This window comes from Eleutherodactylus coqui, chromosome 1, assembly GCF_035609145.1.
Source record: "Eleutherodactylus coqui strain aEleCoq1 chromosome 1, aEleCoq1.hap1, whole genome shotgun sequence".
Taxonomy (NCBI): Eukaryota; Metazoa; Chordata; class Amphibia; order Anura; family Eleutherodactylidae; genus Eleutherodactylus; species Eleutherodactylus coqui.
In genome coordinates, this window is record NC_089837.1 from 377,852,113 (window position 1) to 377,869,462 (window position 17,350).

General features: G+C 48.3%; 1 protein-coding gene across 3 annotated transcripts in view; it reads right to left on the reverse strand.

The window, feature by feature from the left end:
- The window catches only part of MSI2 (musashi RNA binding protein 2), a 614,965-nt gene extending 609,579 nt beyond the window's left edge, over positions 1-5,386 (reverse strand). For 2 of the 3 annotated variants that reach the window (XM_066578790.1, XM_066578773.1), the window contains exons 1-5: positions 5,093-5,386; positions 4,812-4,852; positions 4,517-4,598; positions 3,794-3,878; positions 959-1,000 (exon numbers count right to left, since the gene is read on the reverse strand). In XM_066578790.1, the coding sequence (XP_066434887.1) occupies positions 959-1,000; positions 3,794-3,878; positions 4,517-4,598; positions 4,812-4,852; positions 5,093-5,154 (312 nt within the window). In that variant the 5' untranslated portion in view covers positions 5,155-5,386. The remainder of the gene's footprint in view (positions 1-958; positions 1,001-3,793; positions 3,879-4,516; positions 4,599-4,811; positions 4,853-5,092) is intronic. The other variant, XM_066578782.1, reaches the window with a different exon arrangement.
- Between the last annotated feature and the right edge of the window lie 11,964 nt (positions 5,387-17,350).

Below are 17,350 nucleotides of genomic sequence, written 5' to 3' on the forward strand. Positions count from 1 at the left end.
TTAATCTGGACAGTTTTAGTAAATGCTGGTACTACAACAAATCCCATGTAGGATGGTTTATTCTAAAAAAAAAGTGCAGAAAAACTACTTTTTCCTCGTTTTCAATAAGACCAAGGCAGGTGATCGGACCATATTTTGAGGGGTGCAATGTTTTCTGTGAGCCACAGAGTCTCAAGGCTCAGTCTGTTCCAATCACAACTATAAATGTCAAATCAAGAACATATCAAGGTCTACTTGTATGCCAACAGTGACCAGACTAGTCAGCAAAGCTGATAACAGTGCCACCAACTAAAACTACTATTTTATTAAAAGGCCACAGAAATTGTATGCAATAAAGACTAAATACAATTTATAACAGCTTTCCAAAATTCTAAACCACTTGTCACAATGGCTTTGCAAGACACAAGGTTTTGTCCAGTCTTCATTGCATTTTTCTGTCATTCTTTGCAGAGCCAATCACATGCCATCAAAAAAAAAAGTCATCCAAATGCTTAGAGGATGACAAGTTCTCCAAGGCAACAAAACACGATTAAAAATAATAATAAAAAACACACTTCACTAAGCATTTTTCAACAATCTTTTAATTTCAAGAAAACAAAATTACAACCAAAAGCATCTACTAATTTCTAGATCAAAATGTTGTGCCAAGTTATGAAAATCGCAAACAAGCACACGGTTTATTGGCCTGTTTGTAAAGCAAAAACCGAGTAAGAAGATTGAAAAAAATAAATAAATAAATGTATAAAAGCAAAAATCACAATGTGACCTAGTCAGTAAAGAGTTAAACCTAGACACCACAGTTCTCCTGTAGTTTCCCAGCCATATGCTGATACCCTTAAGACGCCATGCGCTCCAGCTTTATAAGCTTTCATCTCCAATTCCCTGTTTGAAACATGAACCGCCTGGTAACAATGACTCTCTGTGTGCCGAAAATCCTATTATTGATCCTCCTACTTACCTTGGGCTGGGCTCTTCTTGGAAATGCAACTTTAGGGTCAATCTGAAAAAGGACAGGATATAGGGAAAGGAGGAAAGAAAAAAAAAAAAAAAAAAGGAGAAAAAAAAAAAAAATCAGCGAGTTGCTTGCATTCATCTTTCCCACTTACGAGATTAATGGCTCATATTTAAGGGTGGCATTATAAGCATTTATCATTTAACTGTTGCTAGGACATATTAACGTGCACTGTAATGCTTTGCAGCATCGGCAAAGTCAAAAAGGGTTACTAGCCTGAAAAAAAAAAATTTGCAAATTTAATGTGCTCAGTTTGTACCTTACAGAAATGACATTGATTTCCTCTATTACAATGTATTGAAAAATGACAACTCCCGAGCACACAAGAGACCCACTGATATCCGTATAACAAAGTGCTTCTTTCTTGCTCAGTGTGCCAAACAGATGTTTGAGCCCCACAGCTAAAACTTCAAGTTATTTGCATGTACTTCATAATGCACCACTCTGCAAACAATTCTGGATAGAAACCTTCACCCAATAGATTAATCTATGGAAACCTCAACCCCTTCCCAGCCACAACTCTGAGCTGCCTGCAATGCAACATGCTGCCATTTCTACCTAATCACTGATAACGCGTACAAATACAGATGCCAATACCTGCTTCATAACATAAATCCCTTCTGTTAAAAAGCGACATGCAGTCTATTACAGTTTAGGAATAAATAAGTGGATTTTCCCTAGAGGACTTGAAATAAGCAAATGTTGTGGCTGGCAAGAAGCTATGTGTAAGCCTTCAAAATGTTTCTGAGATAAACACACAAATCTAAGCAGCTCCACTGAGAAATCTGCTGCAACAGATTCCCCCCGCCACCACTACCCCATTTACTTGAAAAGGCAGCAATGTATTTAATACTGCCACCAACAATTTTAATCGGCAATCGCCAGGTGCTCCGTAACGCAGAGGCAACACTCAACTACAATGTGAAGATGAACTCGCACACCGAAAACCATTTACTGCTATTTCACAAACCTTAAAACAGGCAATGACATGAAAAACTTTGTGACTTCTTTCTATACTGTCAAGTGAGTGTGCTGCAGCAAAAAAAGGGGCAACTTAAAATGAGCCATTAATCCTTAACCTATACAACGGTAAGAAATACTTCCGCTATCTCATAAAGGCATAATATTATCAGGAAGATAAGTGAATGTAACAGGTGAGGTCTTTCCATACAGGCATGTAAAATAGAAAAAAAAAATAATTCTTATTAAATTGGTCATTTTAATCACAGAGCCAATATCTGTGAGCGCTTTATTACATCAGCTGCTGATAACATACCTTAGTTATGGAAATACAAGGAGAAACTTCACTATAAGAACATGCTGTAAAAAAAAACAATCCTGCCTTTGCGGCCTGTATGGATGTCACCATATGTACACCTGCTACTATTACATACAGTAAAAGTGTAACACACTAAGTTAGCCACATACAAAATTCTACTGACTGAATCTACAAATCCGCTAGGTAAAAAAAAAAAAAAGTAATAATGACTATGACACTGAGGCTTGTGGGCCATTACGTAAAATCAAAGCTTTTAATGCAACAAGAGCGGTGACTCCATGCCAAAAGCCAACCGAGCTGCCTCCTGCACTGAATGTTGAAACACGAGTCAAAGACTAGACAACGCTACATTAACAATAATCAAGAACGTGGTGACAGACACAAGCATAACATTACGTTCCATGGACCACTCTGCCTTCTGTTTCATCGGTGTCCCCAAAGAATAAATTCTTTGGCCTACTAATAATGATACTACAGCGACTCCAACTCACTTGTGGCCATTGCTATAAGTATTACTGACCTTTCCAGGGACTGTTAACCAGTTGGCTGCCCTATCGATGTGTGCGATTATGTTATTAGGACGTTTAGATTGAAACAATGACTAAGCAACAAAAAGAAGCAAGCATGAAGTTCTGTGACCTTGAGTGGACAGGTTGTATTGGTTCAAAAAGGCCCGCTTTAGTAACTGGCAGATACAGTATACACACATACATGCAACACAAACAGGTATACAGGCCAGCTATTACACCTAGTCACCACAATAACAATACATCAGTGTAATAGGAATTTCATCATCTATACGGGTGTCTCCAGGCTGTTCCCTTCGCCTGGTCTCCATTTCTAGCAGTAAATGAGCTCGCCTCAATAAGTATACAGTTAAAATCCTGACATTTAACTGTTGTTAAAAAAAATCCTTTATCTAATCAGTGTAATTAGCTCACCTTTCCCTCCTCATTAAGCATAGTACCAGGGTACTTTTGTCAGCGTCCTTTCTGCAAGCTTTGTTAAGGCGTAATTAAATGGGGTAATAGGTTGCAAAAAAAAAAAAAAAAGGCTATGCTGTTTTTTTCCTTCCAGGAGCACCTAAGTGAGATATACTGGCAGGCCTGTGGCAATCACTAAAGACTGGACGCATATGCAAATGGAGATCGGATATGTCTAACACCACACAAACAAGTCAAATCTGACATCTAGCCAGGATATCATGATAGGTATAATCCCTAAACTCAACTGGCCTACTTAGGTCTTAAAACCGTAATGTGACGTGGTGACCTATAGTCACCTGCTGGTTGGTGGGGGAGGGGTGGGGTGCTTTATCGCCTGACCACGGGTAAAACTATTCCCCATTATGAAGACTCATGAATACAATAGAAGCAACTACAGTATACAGCTGATGAGTCGAATGAGCAAGGTGTAATGCTTAAACTTTAGCCGGAGCAGGTATGAGGTCTGCAGGCAACCAAACAGAAAAGAGAAATTGAAAAATAAAAAGCACAACATACCGTCTTGGAATCTAATTCATGGTGGGGTTGAGCTAATACTTTATCTACACTTGCAGGATCTGCAAACGTAACAAAGCCGAAGCCTCTGAAATCAGACAAAGAACAAGAGAAATGACAATGAGCGCTAAACATTGAGCACAGATACAAGGTGGAAAGTAAAAAAACAGTCAAATAAAAAACAAACAAACAAAAAAAAAACACAAATAAACTCATTTACAGGTTTAAAAAGTCACCTAGAAGAAGTGAGGACTGGGCACCCCCTTGTATCCACACAGCAGTGAGGGGCAGATGTGTTCTACAGATACTTTGTGGACTGGTTCTCCGCAGGGGGCGAGCAATATGGTTACATGTATAATAATGTAGCAAAACTATCTGGACAGATGATACATTGTAACATTATTAACTTTACTCAAGTGTCAGACTGGGGAGAAGTGCAGCCTAGTATGTTCTATAGAGCTCTACTGTTACGCCAGCAGCTTGGCACCAGGCAGAATGGAGCCCGCTGGATGGGCACCACCCAGGGAGAACAGGGAAAGAGAAGGCTATTTCCACATTTTGGTGACCGGTCCAGAACGTGAGCTGATCACTGGCGCGGATGAGAGGGATAGTAGTGCTGATCAGGCGGAGACAAGGGGGTGTGTGCCTGACAAGTGGAAGCTGTACATCCAGATGGCATCTGTGCCCAGGCCACTTCTCCACAACTACATCATCCATGGCCGTTACCTGGAGCGCTTCGTGGTGGGGTCCCTCATCACCATGCATTCTCGGATTTCTCCAAATTTGCTAAAATAGTCTCGGAGGCTGTCTGCGCACAAACAGAAGACATGACAGCGGTGAGCCACAAGGGGTTAACAGCCGGGCAGCAGCCACCCCCATCTGACCCGCCGTACAGAGCCCCAAATAGCGATAGGGGTCGAATAGAGGACTCGGAGGGGGAAATAAATAAATAAATGGGGAGAAGTGGGAGGCAGCGTGGAACAAAGAGCGGTAGGAAGGGGCATGAGGGCGAGAAGCTTACCTGGGGAGGTCTGCCAGCTCAGGCCGCCGATAAACATTTTACTACAGGGGGAAGAAAACACAACACAAGTCAGCACAGATGTCACATCGGCCATTTTGACGTGTAACTTACAAAAGCTTAAAGGGAGAGAGGAGAAGAGAGAGAGAGAGAGGGGCAGAGAGCCCGGGGGCACGGGGCACACAGCCCGGGGGCACGGGGCACTGAGGCCCCCGGCCGGATGGGATCAGGTGGCACTCCGCCGGCACTAGGTGATGCGCTGCCGGCAGCCTGCGGGAACTTACCCGGGGTCGTGCTGAGAATCGCTCGGACTCCCGGAGGTGGCCTGGCTCCCATCTGCCTCCATAGCCGGTCACACAGCGGGCACAGCGGCAACAACAACTAAACAACAAACAAGATGAAAACAAGGCAGAAAGCGGCAGCGGCGGAGCGGGGAGTCAGCGGCCGGCTCACACACATAGACGGCGCGGGGGACAGCGGCGGCACTACTGGGTGTCACAGGGAGACAGGCAGCAGCTCAGCTACGAGGAGCCACAACACCAGATTACTGAGCCGGGAAGGAGTCGTCACACGTGGGATCAGCTCAGCATCGCTCTGCCCCCTCCTCCGCCCGCCCCCCGGCAGCACGGACACGCCCCCTGTCTCCCGGAGCGCCGGCCGGGGGAGGGCTCGGGAACGTGGCCGGTGACGTCACGCCGCTCCCACCTGCCGGCTCCGGCCAGCAGCGGCGAGAACATCTCCGTGCAGCGGCGGCCGCCTCACGGGGAGGCTGGCGCGGGCCGCCGGTGTCCCGCAGTGATGGCAGCCGCTGCCCGCACTCCTAGTAGCGCCGGTGACGGTATATGGTGCGCTCGGGGCTGCGGGGACTGACCCTTAGGAAAATGGCGGGAGGCTTCCTGTGAGGGCTGATGCGGGGCGACCACTGACTGCAAGGACACTGGGAAGCTCTGTTATCCCCAGTAGGCATCCAGCAGGCTGGTGATATATGGGCTCTGCATACGTGTTCTCCCCCGACATGTGGCGCACATGTAATACGTGTTCTCCCCCGACATGTGGCGCACATGTAATACGTGTTCTCCCCCGACATGTGATGCACATGTAATACGTGTTCTCCCCCGACATGTGGCGCACATGTAATACGTGTTCTCCCCCGACATGTGGCGCACATGTAATACGTGTTCTCCCCCGACATGTGGCGCACATGTAATACGTGTTCTCCCACGACATGTGGCGCACATGTAATACGTGTTCTCTCACGACATGTCACGCACATGTAATAGTGTTCTCCCACGACATGTGGCGCACATGTAATACGCGTTCTCCCACGTCACGTGACGCACATGTAAGACGTGTTCTCCCACGACACGTGGCGCACATGTAATACGCGTTCTCCCACGACATGTGGCGCACATGTAATACGCGTTCTCCCACGACATGTGGCGCACATGTAATACGCGTTCTCCCACGACATGTGGCGCACATGTAATACGCGTTCTCCCACGACATGTGGCGCACATGTAATACGCGTTCTCCCACGACACGTGGCGCACATGTAATACGTGTTCTCCCACGTCACGTGACGCACATGTAAGACGTGTTCTACGACATGTGGTGCACATGTAATACATGTTCTCCCACGTCACGTGACGCACATGTAAGACGTGTTCTCCCACGACACGTGGCGCACATGTAATACGCGTTCTCCCACGACATGTGGCGCACATGTAATACGCGTTCTCCCACGACATGTGGCGCACATGTAATACGCGTTCTCCCACGACATGTGGCGCACATGTAATACGCGTTCTCCCACGACATGTGGCGCACATGTAATACGCGTTCTCCCACGACATGTGGTGCACATGTAATACGCGTTCTCCCACGACACGTGGCGCACATGTAATACGTGTTCTCCCACGTCACGTGACGCACATGTAAGACGTGTTCTCCCACGACATGTGTCGCACATGTAATACGTGTTCTCCCACGTCACGTGACGCACATGTAAGACGTGTTCTCCCACGACATGTGGCGCACATGTAATACGTGTTCTCCCATGACATGTGGCGCACATATAATACGTGTTCTCCCACGACATGTGGCGCACATGTAATACGTGTTCTCCCACGTCACGTGACGCACATGTAAGACGTGTTCTCCCACGACATGTGGCGCACATGTAATACGTGTTCTCCCACGACATGTGGCGCACATATAATACGTGTTCTCCCTCGACATGTGGCGCACATGTAATACGTGTTCTCCCACGTCACGTGACGCACATGTAAGACGTGTTCTCCCACGACATGTGTCGCACATGTAATACGTGTTCTCCCACGTCACGTGACGCACATGTAAGACGTGTTCTCCCACGACATGTGGCGCACATGTAATACGTGTTCTCCCACGACATGTGGCGCACATGTAATACGTGTTCTCCCGCGACATGTGGCGCACATGTAATACGTGTTCTCCCTCGACATGTGGCGTACATGTAATACGTGTTCTCCCACGACATGTGACGCACGGGTAATACGTGTTCACCCCCGACGTGGCGCACATGTAATACGTGTTCCCCCACGACATGTGACGCACATGTAATACGTGTTCTCCCACGACATGTGGCGCACATGTAATACGTGTTCTCCCACGACATGTGACGCACGGGTAATACGTGTTCACCCCCGACGTGGCGCACATGTAATACGTGTTCTCCCACGACATGTGACGCACACGTAATACGTCTTCTCCCACGACATGTGGCGCACATGTAATACGTGTTCTCCCACGACATGTGGCGCACATGTAATACGTGTTCTCCCACGACATATGGCGCACATGTAATACATGTTCTCCCACGACAGGTGGCGCACATGTAATACGTGTTCTCCCACGACATATGGCGCACATGTAATACGTGTTCTCCCACGACATGTGGCGCACATGTAATACGTGTTCTCCCACGACATGTGACGCACATGTAATACGTGTTCTCCCACGTCACGTGATGCACATGTAAGACGTGTTCTCCTACGACATGTGGCGCACATGTAATACGTGTTCTCCCACGTCACGTGACGCACATGTAATACGCGTTCTCCCACGACATGTGGCGCACATGTAATACGCGTTCTCCCACGACATGTGGCGCACATGTAATACGCGTTCTCCCACGACGTGGCGCACATGTAATACGCGTTCTCCCACGACATGTGGCGCACATGTAATACGCCTTCTCCCACGACACGTGGCGCACATGTAATACGTGTTCTCCCACGTCACGTGACGCACATGTAAGACGTGTTCTCCCACGACATGTGGCGCACATGTAATACGTGTTCTCCCACGACATGTGGCGCACATATAATACGTGTTCTCCCTCGACATGTGGCGCACATGTAATACGTGTTCTCCCACGTCACGTGAGGCACATGTAAGACGTGTTCTCCCACGACATGTGGCGCACATGTAATACGTGTTCTCCCACGACATGTGGCGCACATATAATACGTGTTCTCCCACGACATGTGGCGCACATGTAATACGTGTTCTCCCACGTCACGTGACGCACATGTAAGACGTGTTCTCCCACGACATGTGGCGCACATGTAATACGTGTTCTCCCACGACATGTGGCGCACATATAATACGTGTTCTCCCTCGACATGTGGCGCACATGTAATACGTGTTCTCCCACGTCACGTGACGCACATGTAAGACGTGTTCTCCCACGACATGTGGCGCACATGTAATACGTGTTCTCCCACGACATGTGACGCACGGGTAATACGTGTTCACCCTCGACATGTGGCGCACATGTAATACGTTTTCTCCCACGACATGTGACGCACGGGTAATACGTGTTCACCCCCGACGTGGCGCACATGTAATACGTGTTCTCCCACGACATGTGGCGCACATGTAATACGTGTTCTCCCACGACATGTGGCGCACATGTAATACGTGTTCTCCCACGACATATGGCGCACATGTAATACGTGTTCTCCCACGACAGGTGGCGCACATGTAATACGTGTTCTCCCACGACATGTGGCGCACATGTAATACGTGTTCTCCCACGACATGTGACGCACATGTAATACGTGTTCTCCCACGACAGGTGGTGCACATGTAATACGTGTTCTCCCACGACAGGTGGCGCACATGTAATACGTGTTCTCCCACGACATGTGGCGCACATGTAATACGTGTTCTCCCACGACATGTGGCGCACATATAATACGTGTTCTCCCACGACATGTGACGCACATGTAATACGTGTTCTCCCACGACATGTGGCGCACATGTAATACGTGTTCTCCCACGACATGTGACGCACGGGTAATACGTGTTCTCCCACGACATATGGCGCACATGTAATACGTGTTCTCCCACGACATGTGGCGCACATGTAATACGTGTTCTCCCACGACATGTGACGCACATGTAATACGTGTTCTCCCACGACAGGTGGCGCACATGTAATACGTGTTCTCCCACGACAGGTGGCGCACATGTAATACGTGTTCTCCCACGACATGTGGTGCACATATAATACGTGTTCTCCCTCGACATGTGGCGCACATGTAATACGTGTTCTCCCACGTCACGTGACGCACATGTAATGCGTGTTCTCTCACGACACATGACGCACATGTAATACGCGTTCTCACAACACGTGACGCACATGTAATACGCGTTCTTCCACGACATGTGGCGCACATGTAATACGTGTTCTCCCACGACATGTGACGCACGGGTAATACGTGTTCTCCCACGACATATGGCGCACATGTAATACGTGTTCTCCCACGACATGTGGCGCACATGTAATACGTGTTCTCCCACGACATGTGACGCACATGTAATACGTGTTCTCCCACGACAGGTGGCGCACATGTAATACGTGTTCTCCCACGACAGGTGGCGCACATGTAATACGTGTTCTCCCACGACATGTGGTGCACATATAATACGTGTTCTCCCTCGACATGTGGCGCACATGTAATACGTGTTCTCCCACGTCACGTGACGCACATGTAATGCGTGTTCTCTCACGACACGTGACGCACATGTAATACGCGTTCTCACAACACGTGACGCACATGTAATACGCGTTCTTCCACGACATGTGGCGCACATGTAATACGCGTTCTCCCACGACATGTGGCGCACATGTAATACGCGTTCTCCCACGACATGTGGCGCACATGTAATACGTGTTCTCCCACGACATGTGGCGCACATGTAATACGTGTTGAGCCACAACATGTGACGCACGGGTAATACGTGTTCACCCCCGACGTGGCGCACATGTAATACGTGTTCACCCCCGACGTGGCGCACATGTAATACGTGTTCACCCCCGACATGTGGCGCACATGTAATACGTGTTCACCCCCGACATGTGGCGCACATGTAATACGTGTTCCCCCACGACAGGTGGCGCACATGTAATACGTGTTCTCCCACGACATGTGGCGCACATGTAATACGTGTTCTCCCACGACATGTGGCGCACATGTAATATGTGTTCTCCCACAAGATGTGGCGCACATGTAATACGTTTTCTCCCACGACACGTGGCGCACATGTAATACGTGTTCTCCCACAACACGTGGCGCACATGTAATACGTGTTCTCTCACGACACGTGACGCACATGTAATACGTGTTCTCACGACACGTGACGCACATGTAATACACGTTCTCCCACGACATGTGGCGCACATGTAATACGCATTCTCCCACAACATGTGGCGCACATGTAATACGTGTTCTCCCACGACATGTGGCGCACATGTAATACGTGTTCTCCCACGAGATGTGGCGCACATGTAATACGTTTTCTCCCATGACACGTGGCGCACATGTAATACGTGTTCTCCCACAACACGTGGCGCACATGTAATACGTGTTCTCTCACGACACGTGACGCACATGTAATACGTGTTCTCACGACACGTGACGCACATGTAATACACGTTCTCCCACGACATGAGGCGCACATGTAATACGCATTCTCCCACAACATGTGGCGCACATGTAATACGCGTTCTCCCACGACATGTGGCGCACATGTAATACGCGTTCTCCCACGACACGTGGCGCACATGTAATACACATATAATACGTGTTCTCCCACGACACGTGGCGCACATGTAATACGTGTTCTCCCACGACACGTGGCGCACATGTAATACGCGTTCTCCCACGACACGTGGCGCACATGTAATACGCGTTCTCCCACGACACGTGACGCACATGTAATACGCGTTCTCCCACGACACGTGGCGCACATGTAATACGCGTTCATGGTGGAGTGGGCTATTGGCGTGGTGTAGTGGTCACAACACGGTGTAATGGGCTTGTGCAACGACACATGGTGAAGTGGGCCCGTGGCACAACGCATGGTGTAGTAGGCTCATGCAACGCTGCTTGGTGTAGTGGGCCTGTGGCACGACGCAGGGTGTAGTGGTCACAAAACACAGCGTAGTTGGCTTGTGACAGGGTGTAGTGGGCCCGTGGCACGGTGCGGTGGGCCCATGGCAAGACGCACGGTGCGGTGGGCCCGTGGCACGGTGCATGGTGTGGTGGTCTTGTAGCATAGTGTGGTGGGCCCGTGGCACGACACGCGGTGTGGTGGGCTCGTCCAGCGCTCAAATATGCTATTACTACAGATACCTTGTGTATTAGCGTTGTGCAAGAGCCTACTACACTGTCACATGATTGCTTGGTGTCTGACGAAGGGTCAGAAACACTGTGGATCTATTGAATGAGTGCCTCTTACTGCCCCCTGGTGTGCTGCTCCAGGCCTCCTCTGTACCCACTGGTAGAGGGCCCTTCACATCGCTGCCCTCTGCTTAGAGGACGCCTGCAGCGCTGTGTAGAGTTGTTTATTCTGTGACATCAGTCTGCACTAATGTGATGTTCACAAAAGTATTTGACGTATCAGAAGATCATTTTGACATTTTTTAAAGTTTGAGGCTGCATTCATACGAGCAAAATCCTCGCACATTGCGGGACACACAAATTGCGCAAATATGAACTCGGTTGATTTGAATGGAGTCATACACATGAGCAATGCATTCTCTCACGGCAATGCTGCGAGGTAAAAAATCTCTGCATGACCTATTTTTTTCGCGTCTTTTGGAACACAACACCCATTGTTTTCCACGGGACGATCAAACACATCACATGCCATGCGATGTGGTGCTTCCCATTGAAATCAATGGAAACCGCTTGCCGTTCTTCCGATGCATGTGAAACAAGTGCCAGAAGATCGCAATTTAATTATGGTGATATGCGGCATTTTTGCATGAAAAACGCTTCGCATTTGCAAGTAAAACACACGTTGACGAGCGATAAAGGGCCGGTTTCTCGTCCCGATACGGAGCTCACTTGTGTGAATGTTTCCCAATGGCCCATTCACACGTAACGATTACTGCTCGAAATTCGTTCAAGTGAATGAGTTTGAGCGATAAATGCAAAAAGATCGCTCACTATTCGCACACTTGTCGTTAGCGCTGATTTACAGTTATCCTAAAAGGAATGGCTGGCTTCTCGTTCCGTGTAAGTGCTCCCCGCTCAGCCCTTCACATAGAAGGTGAAGCGCTGAGTGAGAATCCGGAGATCCAGCAGTGAAGTCTGTCTAAATGCTCTGCACGAGCGCTAACAAACTTAGCGGTAACGTTAACGCTCGTGCAGTTGTTTAGATGACTATCTGCCCGTGTAAAAGGGCCACTAGGGACTGTTCACATTGTGTGGAAATGCTGTGGATTTTGCACAGCAGAAAATTGCATGTCAAAATCCACAATGTTAGTGCAGATTTTGGCTAGGATTTACCCTGCAGCGAATACTTTGCGTGGCTAGCCCAAAGACCAGACTGCACCCGCTATTGAGCACCGCCACTGGTCAGGTAATGCCACTTCCATGTCACTTGAGCAGAAGTGGCAGCGAAACCCAGTAGAAGCTATTGGTCTGCCTCAGTCTCTGCTCTGCTTCCAATTTCACGAACTCCCCTCTCCCGCTCTCGGATCATAACCTCCTCTCTTTCTCTGTCACACTCCCTAACATCTCTCCATACCTACCTACCTACCTACCTACCGTACCTACAGAAATCTTAAGGCCATTCACACCCAGGACTTTGCTAAATCCCTACAGTCCTCTCTGTCCCCTATCTCTCTCCTCTCCTGCCCAAACCTGGCTGCCGCTCACTACAACACCGCTCTCAAACATGCCCTGGATGAAGCGGTGCCCCCCAGAACCCGAGCCATTCGATGTAGAACGCGCCAACCCTGGCTCACGCCTCAAACACGCTTCATCCGGCAGTGCTCAAGAAGTGCTGAACGGCTGTTGAGGAAGTCTCAAAACGTCCGCAGACTTCCTCCTCTACAAATTCATGCTCAGAACCTACAACCTCGCCCTCCACCACGCCAAACAAGTCTACTTCAGCTCTCTAGTCACCTTACTATCGCACAACCCTAAACGGCTCTTTGATTTTTCACTCGCTTCTCAGCCCTAAACCACAGCCCCCTGTGACGGATCTTAGTGCTGTAGAGTTGGCTGCTTACTTCAAAAAGAAAATTGATGACATCCGTCAGGAAATAACTTCCCAATCCCAGACTAGCCCTGACCCTAGTCTTGTCAGTACTGCATCTAGCTCCTGCTCACTGTCTGAACTCAGACCAGCGACATAGGAAGAAGTCTCCAAATTGCTCTTCTCTGCTCGCCCCACCACCTGCACTAGCGACCCCCTCCCCTCACACATCCTCCGTTCCTTCTCCCCAGTGGTCATCTCCCATCTCACCACTATATTCAACCTCTCTCTGACCTCTGGCATCTTTCCCTCTTCTTTCAAACACGCCATCATATCCCCACTGCTAAAGAAGCAGACTCTGGACGCGACTGATGCTGCCAAATACCGACCCATCTCAAACCTCCCCTTCATCTCCAAACTACTAGAACGCCTGGTTTATTCTCGCCTTGTAAGCTACCTATCAGAGCACTCTCTCCTAGACCCCCTATAGTCTGGTTTCCGACCTCAACAATCAACAGAAACTGCTCTTACAAGGGTATCCAATGACCTACTAACAGCCAAATCGAGGGGCGATTACTCCCTACTGATTCTCCTCGACCTTTCCTCAGTATTTGACACTGTTGACCACAAACTCCTCCTCACTATGCTCCGCTCCATCTGCCTGAAGGACACTGCTCTCTTCTGGTTCTCCTCCTACCTATCTGACCGCTCTTTCAGCGTCTCCTTTGCTGGCTCTACCTCCCCTCCTCTTCCCCTTGCTGTTGGGGTCCCTCAGGGCTCGGTCCTCGGCCCCCTCCTTTTCTCTATCTACACAGCCCCAATTGGACAAACCATTTGGAGATTTGGCCTCCAATACCACCTGTATGCTGACGATACCCAGCTTTACACCTCTTCCCGTGACATCTCTGCACCTTTCCTCCAAAATATCACCGACTGTCTGTCCGCTGTCTCTAACACTATGTCCTCTCTCTACCTGAAACTAAACCTCTCTAAAACTGATTTACTGGTATTTCCACCCTCCACTAACCGACCTCATCCTGACATCTCCATCTCAGTGTGTGGTGCCACCATAACTCCTAGACAACATGCCCGCTTCCTTGGGGTCATATTTGACTCTGATCTATCATTTACCCCCTACATCCAATCTCTGGTCCGAACATGTCAGCTGCACCTCAAGAACATCGCAAGAATCCGCTCTTTTCTCACTGTGGACACGCTAAAAACACTTACTGTTGCCCTCATCCACTCCCGGCTCGATTATTGCAACTCATTGCTGATCGGCCTCCCCTGCACCAGACTCTACCCTCTCCAATCCATCCTAAATGCGGCAGACAGGCTCATTTTCCTGTCCAGCCGCTACTCGGACGCCTCTGCCCTGTGCCGGTCACTGCACTGGCTGCCTGTTAAATACAGAATTCAATTTAAACTCGCTACCTTCATCCACAAAGCCCTCCACAGCGCAGCGCCGCCATACATTGCCTCCCTCATCTCAATCCATCACCCAGCCTGGGCCCTCCGCTCTACTAACGAAACAAGACTGAGCGCCCCCTTTAATTTGAACTTCTCATTCCCGCATCCAAGACTTCTCCAGAGCAGCACCGGTCCTCTGGAATGCACCACCAAAGGCTACCCGAGCAATCCATGACTCGCAGAACTTCAGGCGTGCTCTAAAAACGTACCTCTTCAGGGAGGCATATCGCATTCCCTAAACAAACCCCTCTGTACTCCGCCTGATAACATGCTCTCTGACCTGTTGACTGCAATCCCTGCCAGCCATCATAAACTGCCCCCCTGCAGTCATACAGATTCTGCCATCACACGGCCAAATATCTGACCATTGTCTATGTGTATAGAATCCCTCACTCTCCACCCCGCCATACTGTACACATCTTCAGCCCTTTACCTTCTGTATCCCCCCATTACTTGTAGTATGTAAGCTCGTTGGAGCAGGACCCTCACCCCTATTGTTTCCATTAACTGATTACTATGTAACCGTGGTTCTGTAATTTTTGTCTTACTGTATTCCCCCTGTCTATGTAAGCACTGCGGAATATGTTGGCGCTATACAAATAAAGTTTATTATTATTATTATTATTGGGAGGTGAAGGGAGTGCTATACAGGCTGAGGATGCGCAGCTGAATCCTAGTCAGAAATCTGCTACCAATGATGTGGATTTTGCTGCAGATTTTGCCACGGCAGATCTGTAGCATTTCACATAGTCACACTGCGACTACCACAAAACTACCGCAAAATACCATGGTTTCTCCAGTAGTTGCAGTAGTAATAACTACTAGTGTCTGATGTGCATCCCATCTCTGGGACCCAACTTTGGTCCTGGACAGGGTTCTCCTGTCCCTTCTGCTGGATGTGCCTTAAATGTCTGAAATAGGAATACTCCTTTAGCCCAAGGATCACAGAAAGTAGATGGTGGAACCTCTCAAGTCCTTCTTCCCAGGGTGAATAGGGGCATGGTAGTGTTAAAGGGGTTGTCAACTTACCGGATAATATTCCAACTGTGTAGGTAGAGGTAGTACTTACCCCTCCTCTGCCACGGGGATCAAGTGCTGTAGCCCCTGGGGTTTGTTGTGGAAGATAAAGTTATGGGAAGTCACCTGACCACTGCAGCCAATCAGAAGCTGCAACATCACTGCCCGTTGTGGCATCAGTGCTCACACTAGGAGTTTAGAACAGTGATACATTGGTCAGGTGACTTCTGGTGACATCATCTTCCACAGCAATCAGTGGGAGGATGGCAGTGCTACAGCACAGGTTCTCCACAGCAGTGGAAGGGCAAGTACTGCTCTTTTTGTTGTTTTAATACACTACAGGGGCAATGTTGTCTAGTAACTAGACAACACCTTTAAAGGGGTTGTCTTTGTGAAACGGAAGTTGCCACTCAGCTATTTCTGGGGAAAACATCCTGGCTATATGGAAAATGTAATATTACACAGCCAATCATATAGTGTATGGATGAGCCAAGCGTGCCAACGCAGAAGCTGGTCTTCAGAGTTTCTGTCTCTTGTGATTTTTTTTTTGTGGAAGAGGGAGGTCTTCCCTATAATGAAGTATCCTGTTAGGGCATCTGAGCAGGGGTTGCTTTTATGAGACACCCCAATTAATCCCTTCCCCGCTCCAGGACGTACATTTACGTCCTGGAGCGTCGGGGTATGTAAGCAGAGAGGTGCGGGCGTCAGCTGTTTACTACTGCTGACACCCGCGGGCAATAGCCGCGATCGGCCAGTTCTGAAAGCGGCATTTAAATCCCCGGAACAATGTTCGGGGGTCCCGGACGGCCCCCCCACGGTGAGATTGGGGGAGCCGTGCAGGTGTCATGGCAACCGGGGGCCTTTTGAAAGGCCTCAGGGCTGCCTTAGCAGACTGCCTATCAAGCCATCTCCGTGGGGTGGCCTGATAGACTGTCTGTCAAATGGCAGTATGATGTAATGCTATAGCGTTACGTCATACTGCAGGAGCGATCAAAGCATTGCATATTGTAGTCCCCCAGGGAGACTTTAAAGTAAAGTTTAAAAAAAGTCAATAAAGTTTTATTAATTGTAGAAAAAAAAGCTATAAAAGTTTAAATCACCCCCCTTTTGCCATATCTATTAATAAAAAATCTAAATCATAAAATAAAAATCCATATTTGGTATCGCCACGTTTGTAAAAATCCGATCTATCAAAGTAGTGCATTATTTTTCCCGCACGGTCAATGCCGTCCGAAAAAAAAAAATAACGCCACAAATGCACTTTTTCAGTTACCCTGTCTCCCAGAAAAAAAACAATAAAAAGCGATCAAAAAGTCATATGTATTCCGAATTGGTACTATCTGAAACTACAGGACATCCCGCAAAAAATGAGCTGTTGCTCAACTACGTCGACAGAAAAATAAAAAAGTTATTGCGCGCAGAAAATGACCGCAGAAAATAATTGAAAAAAATTAAAAGCTATCATGTTGTTTTTGTTGCAGTTTGTGCGCTGTAGAAACAAGACGCACTGAAAGAAG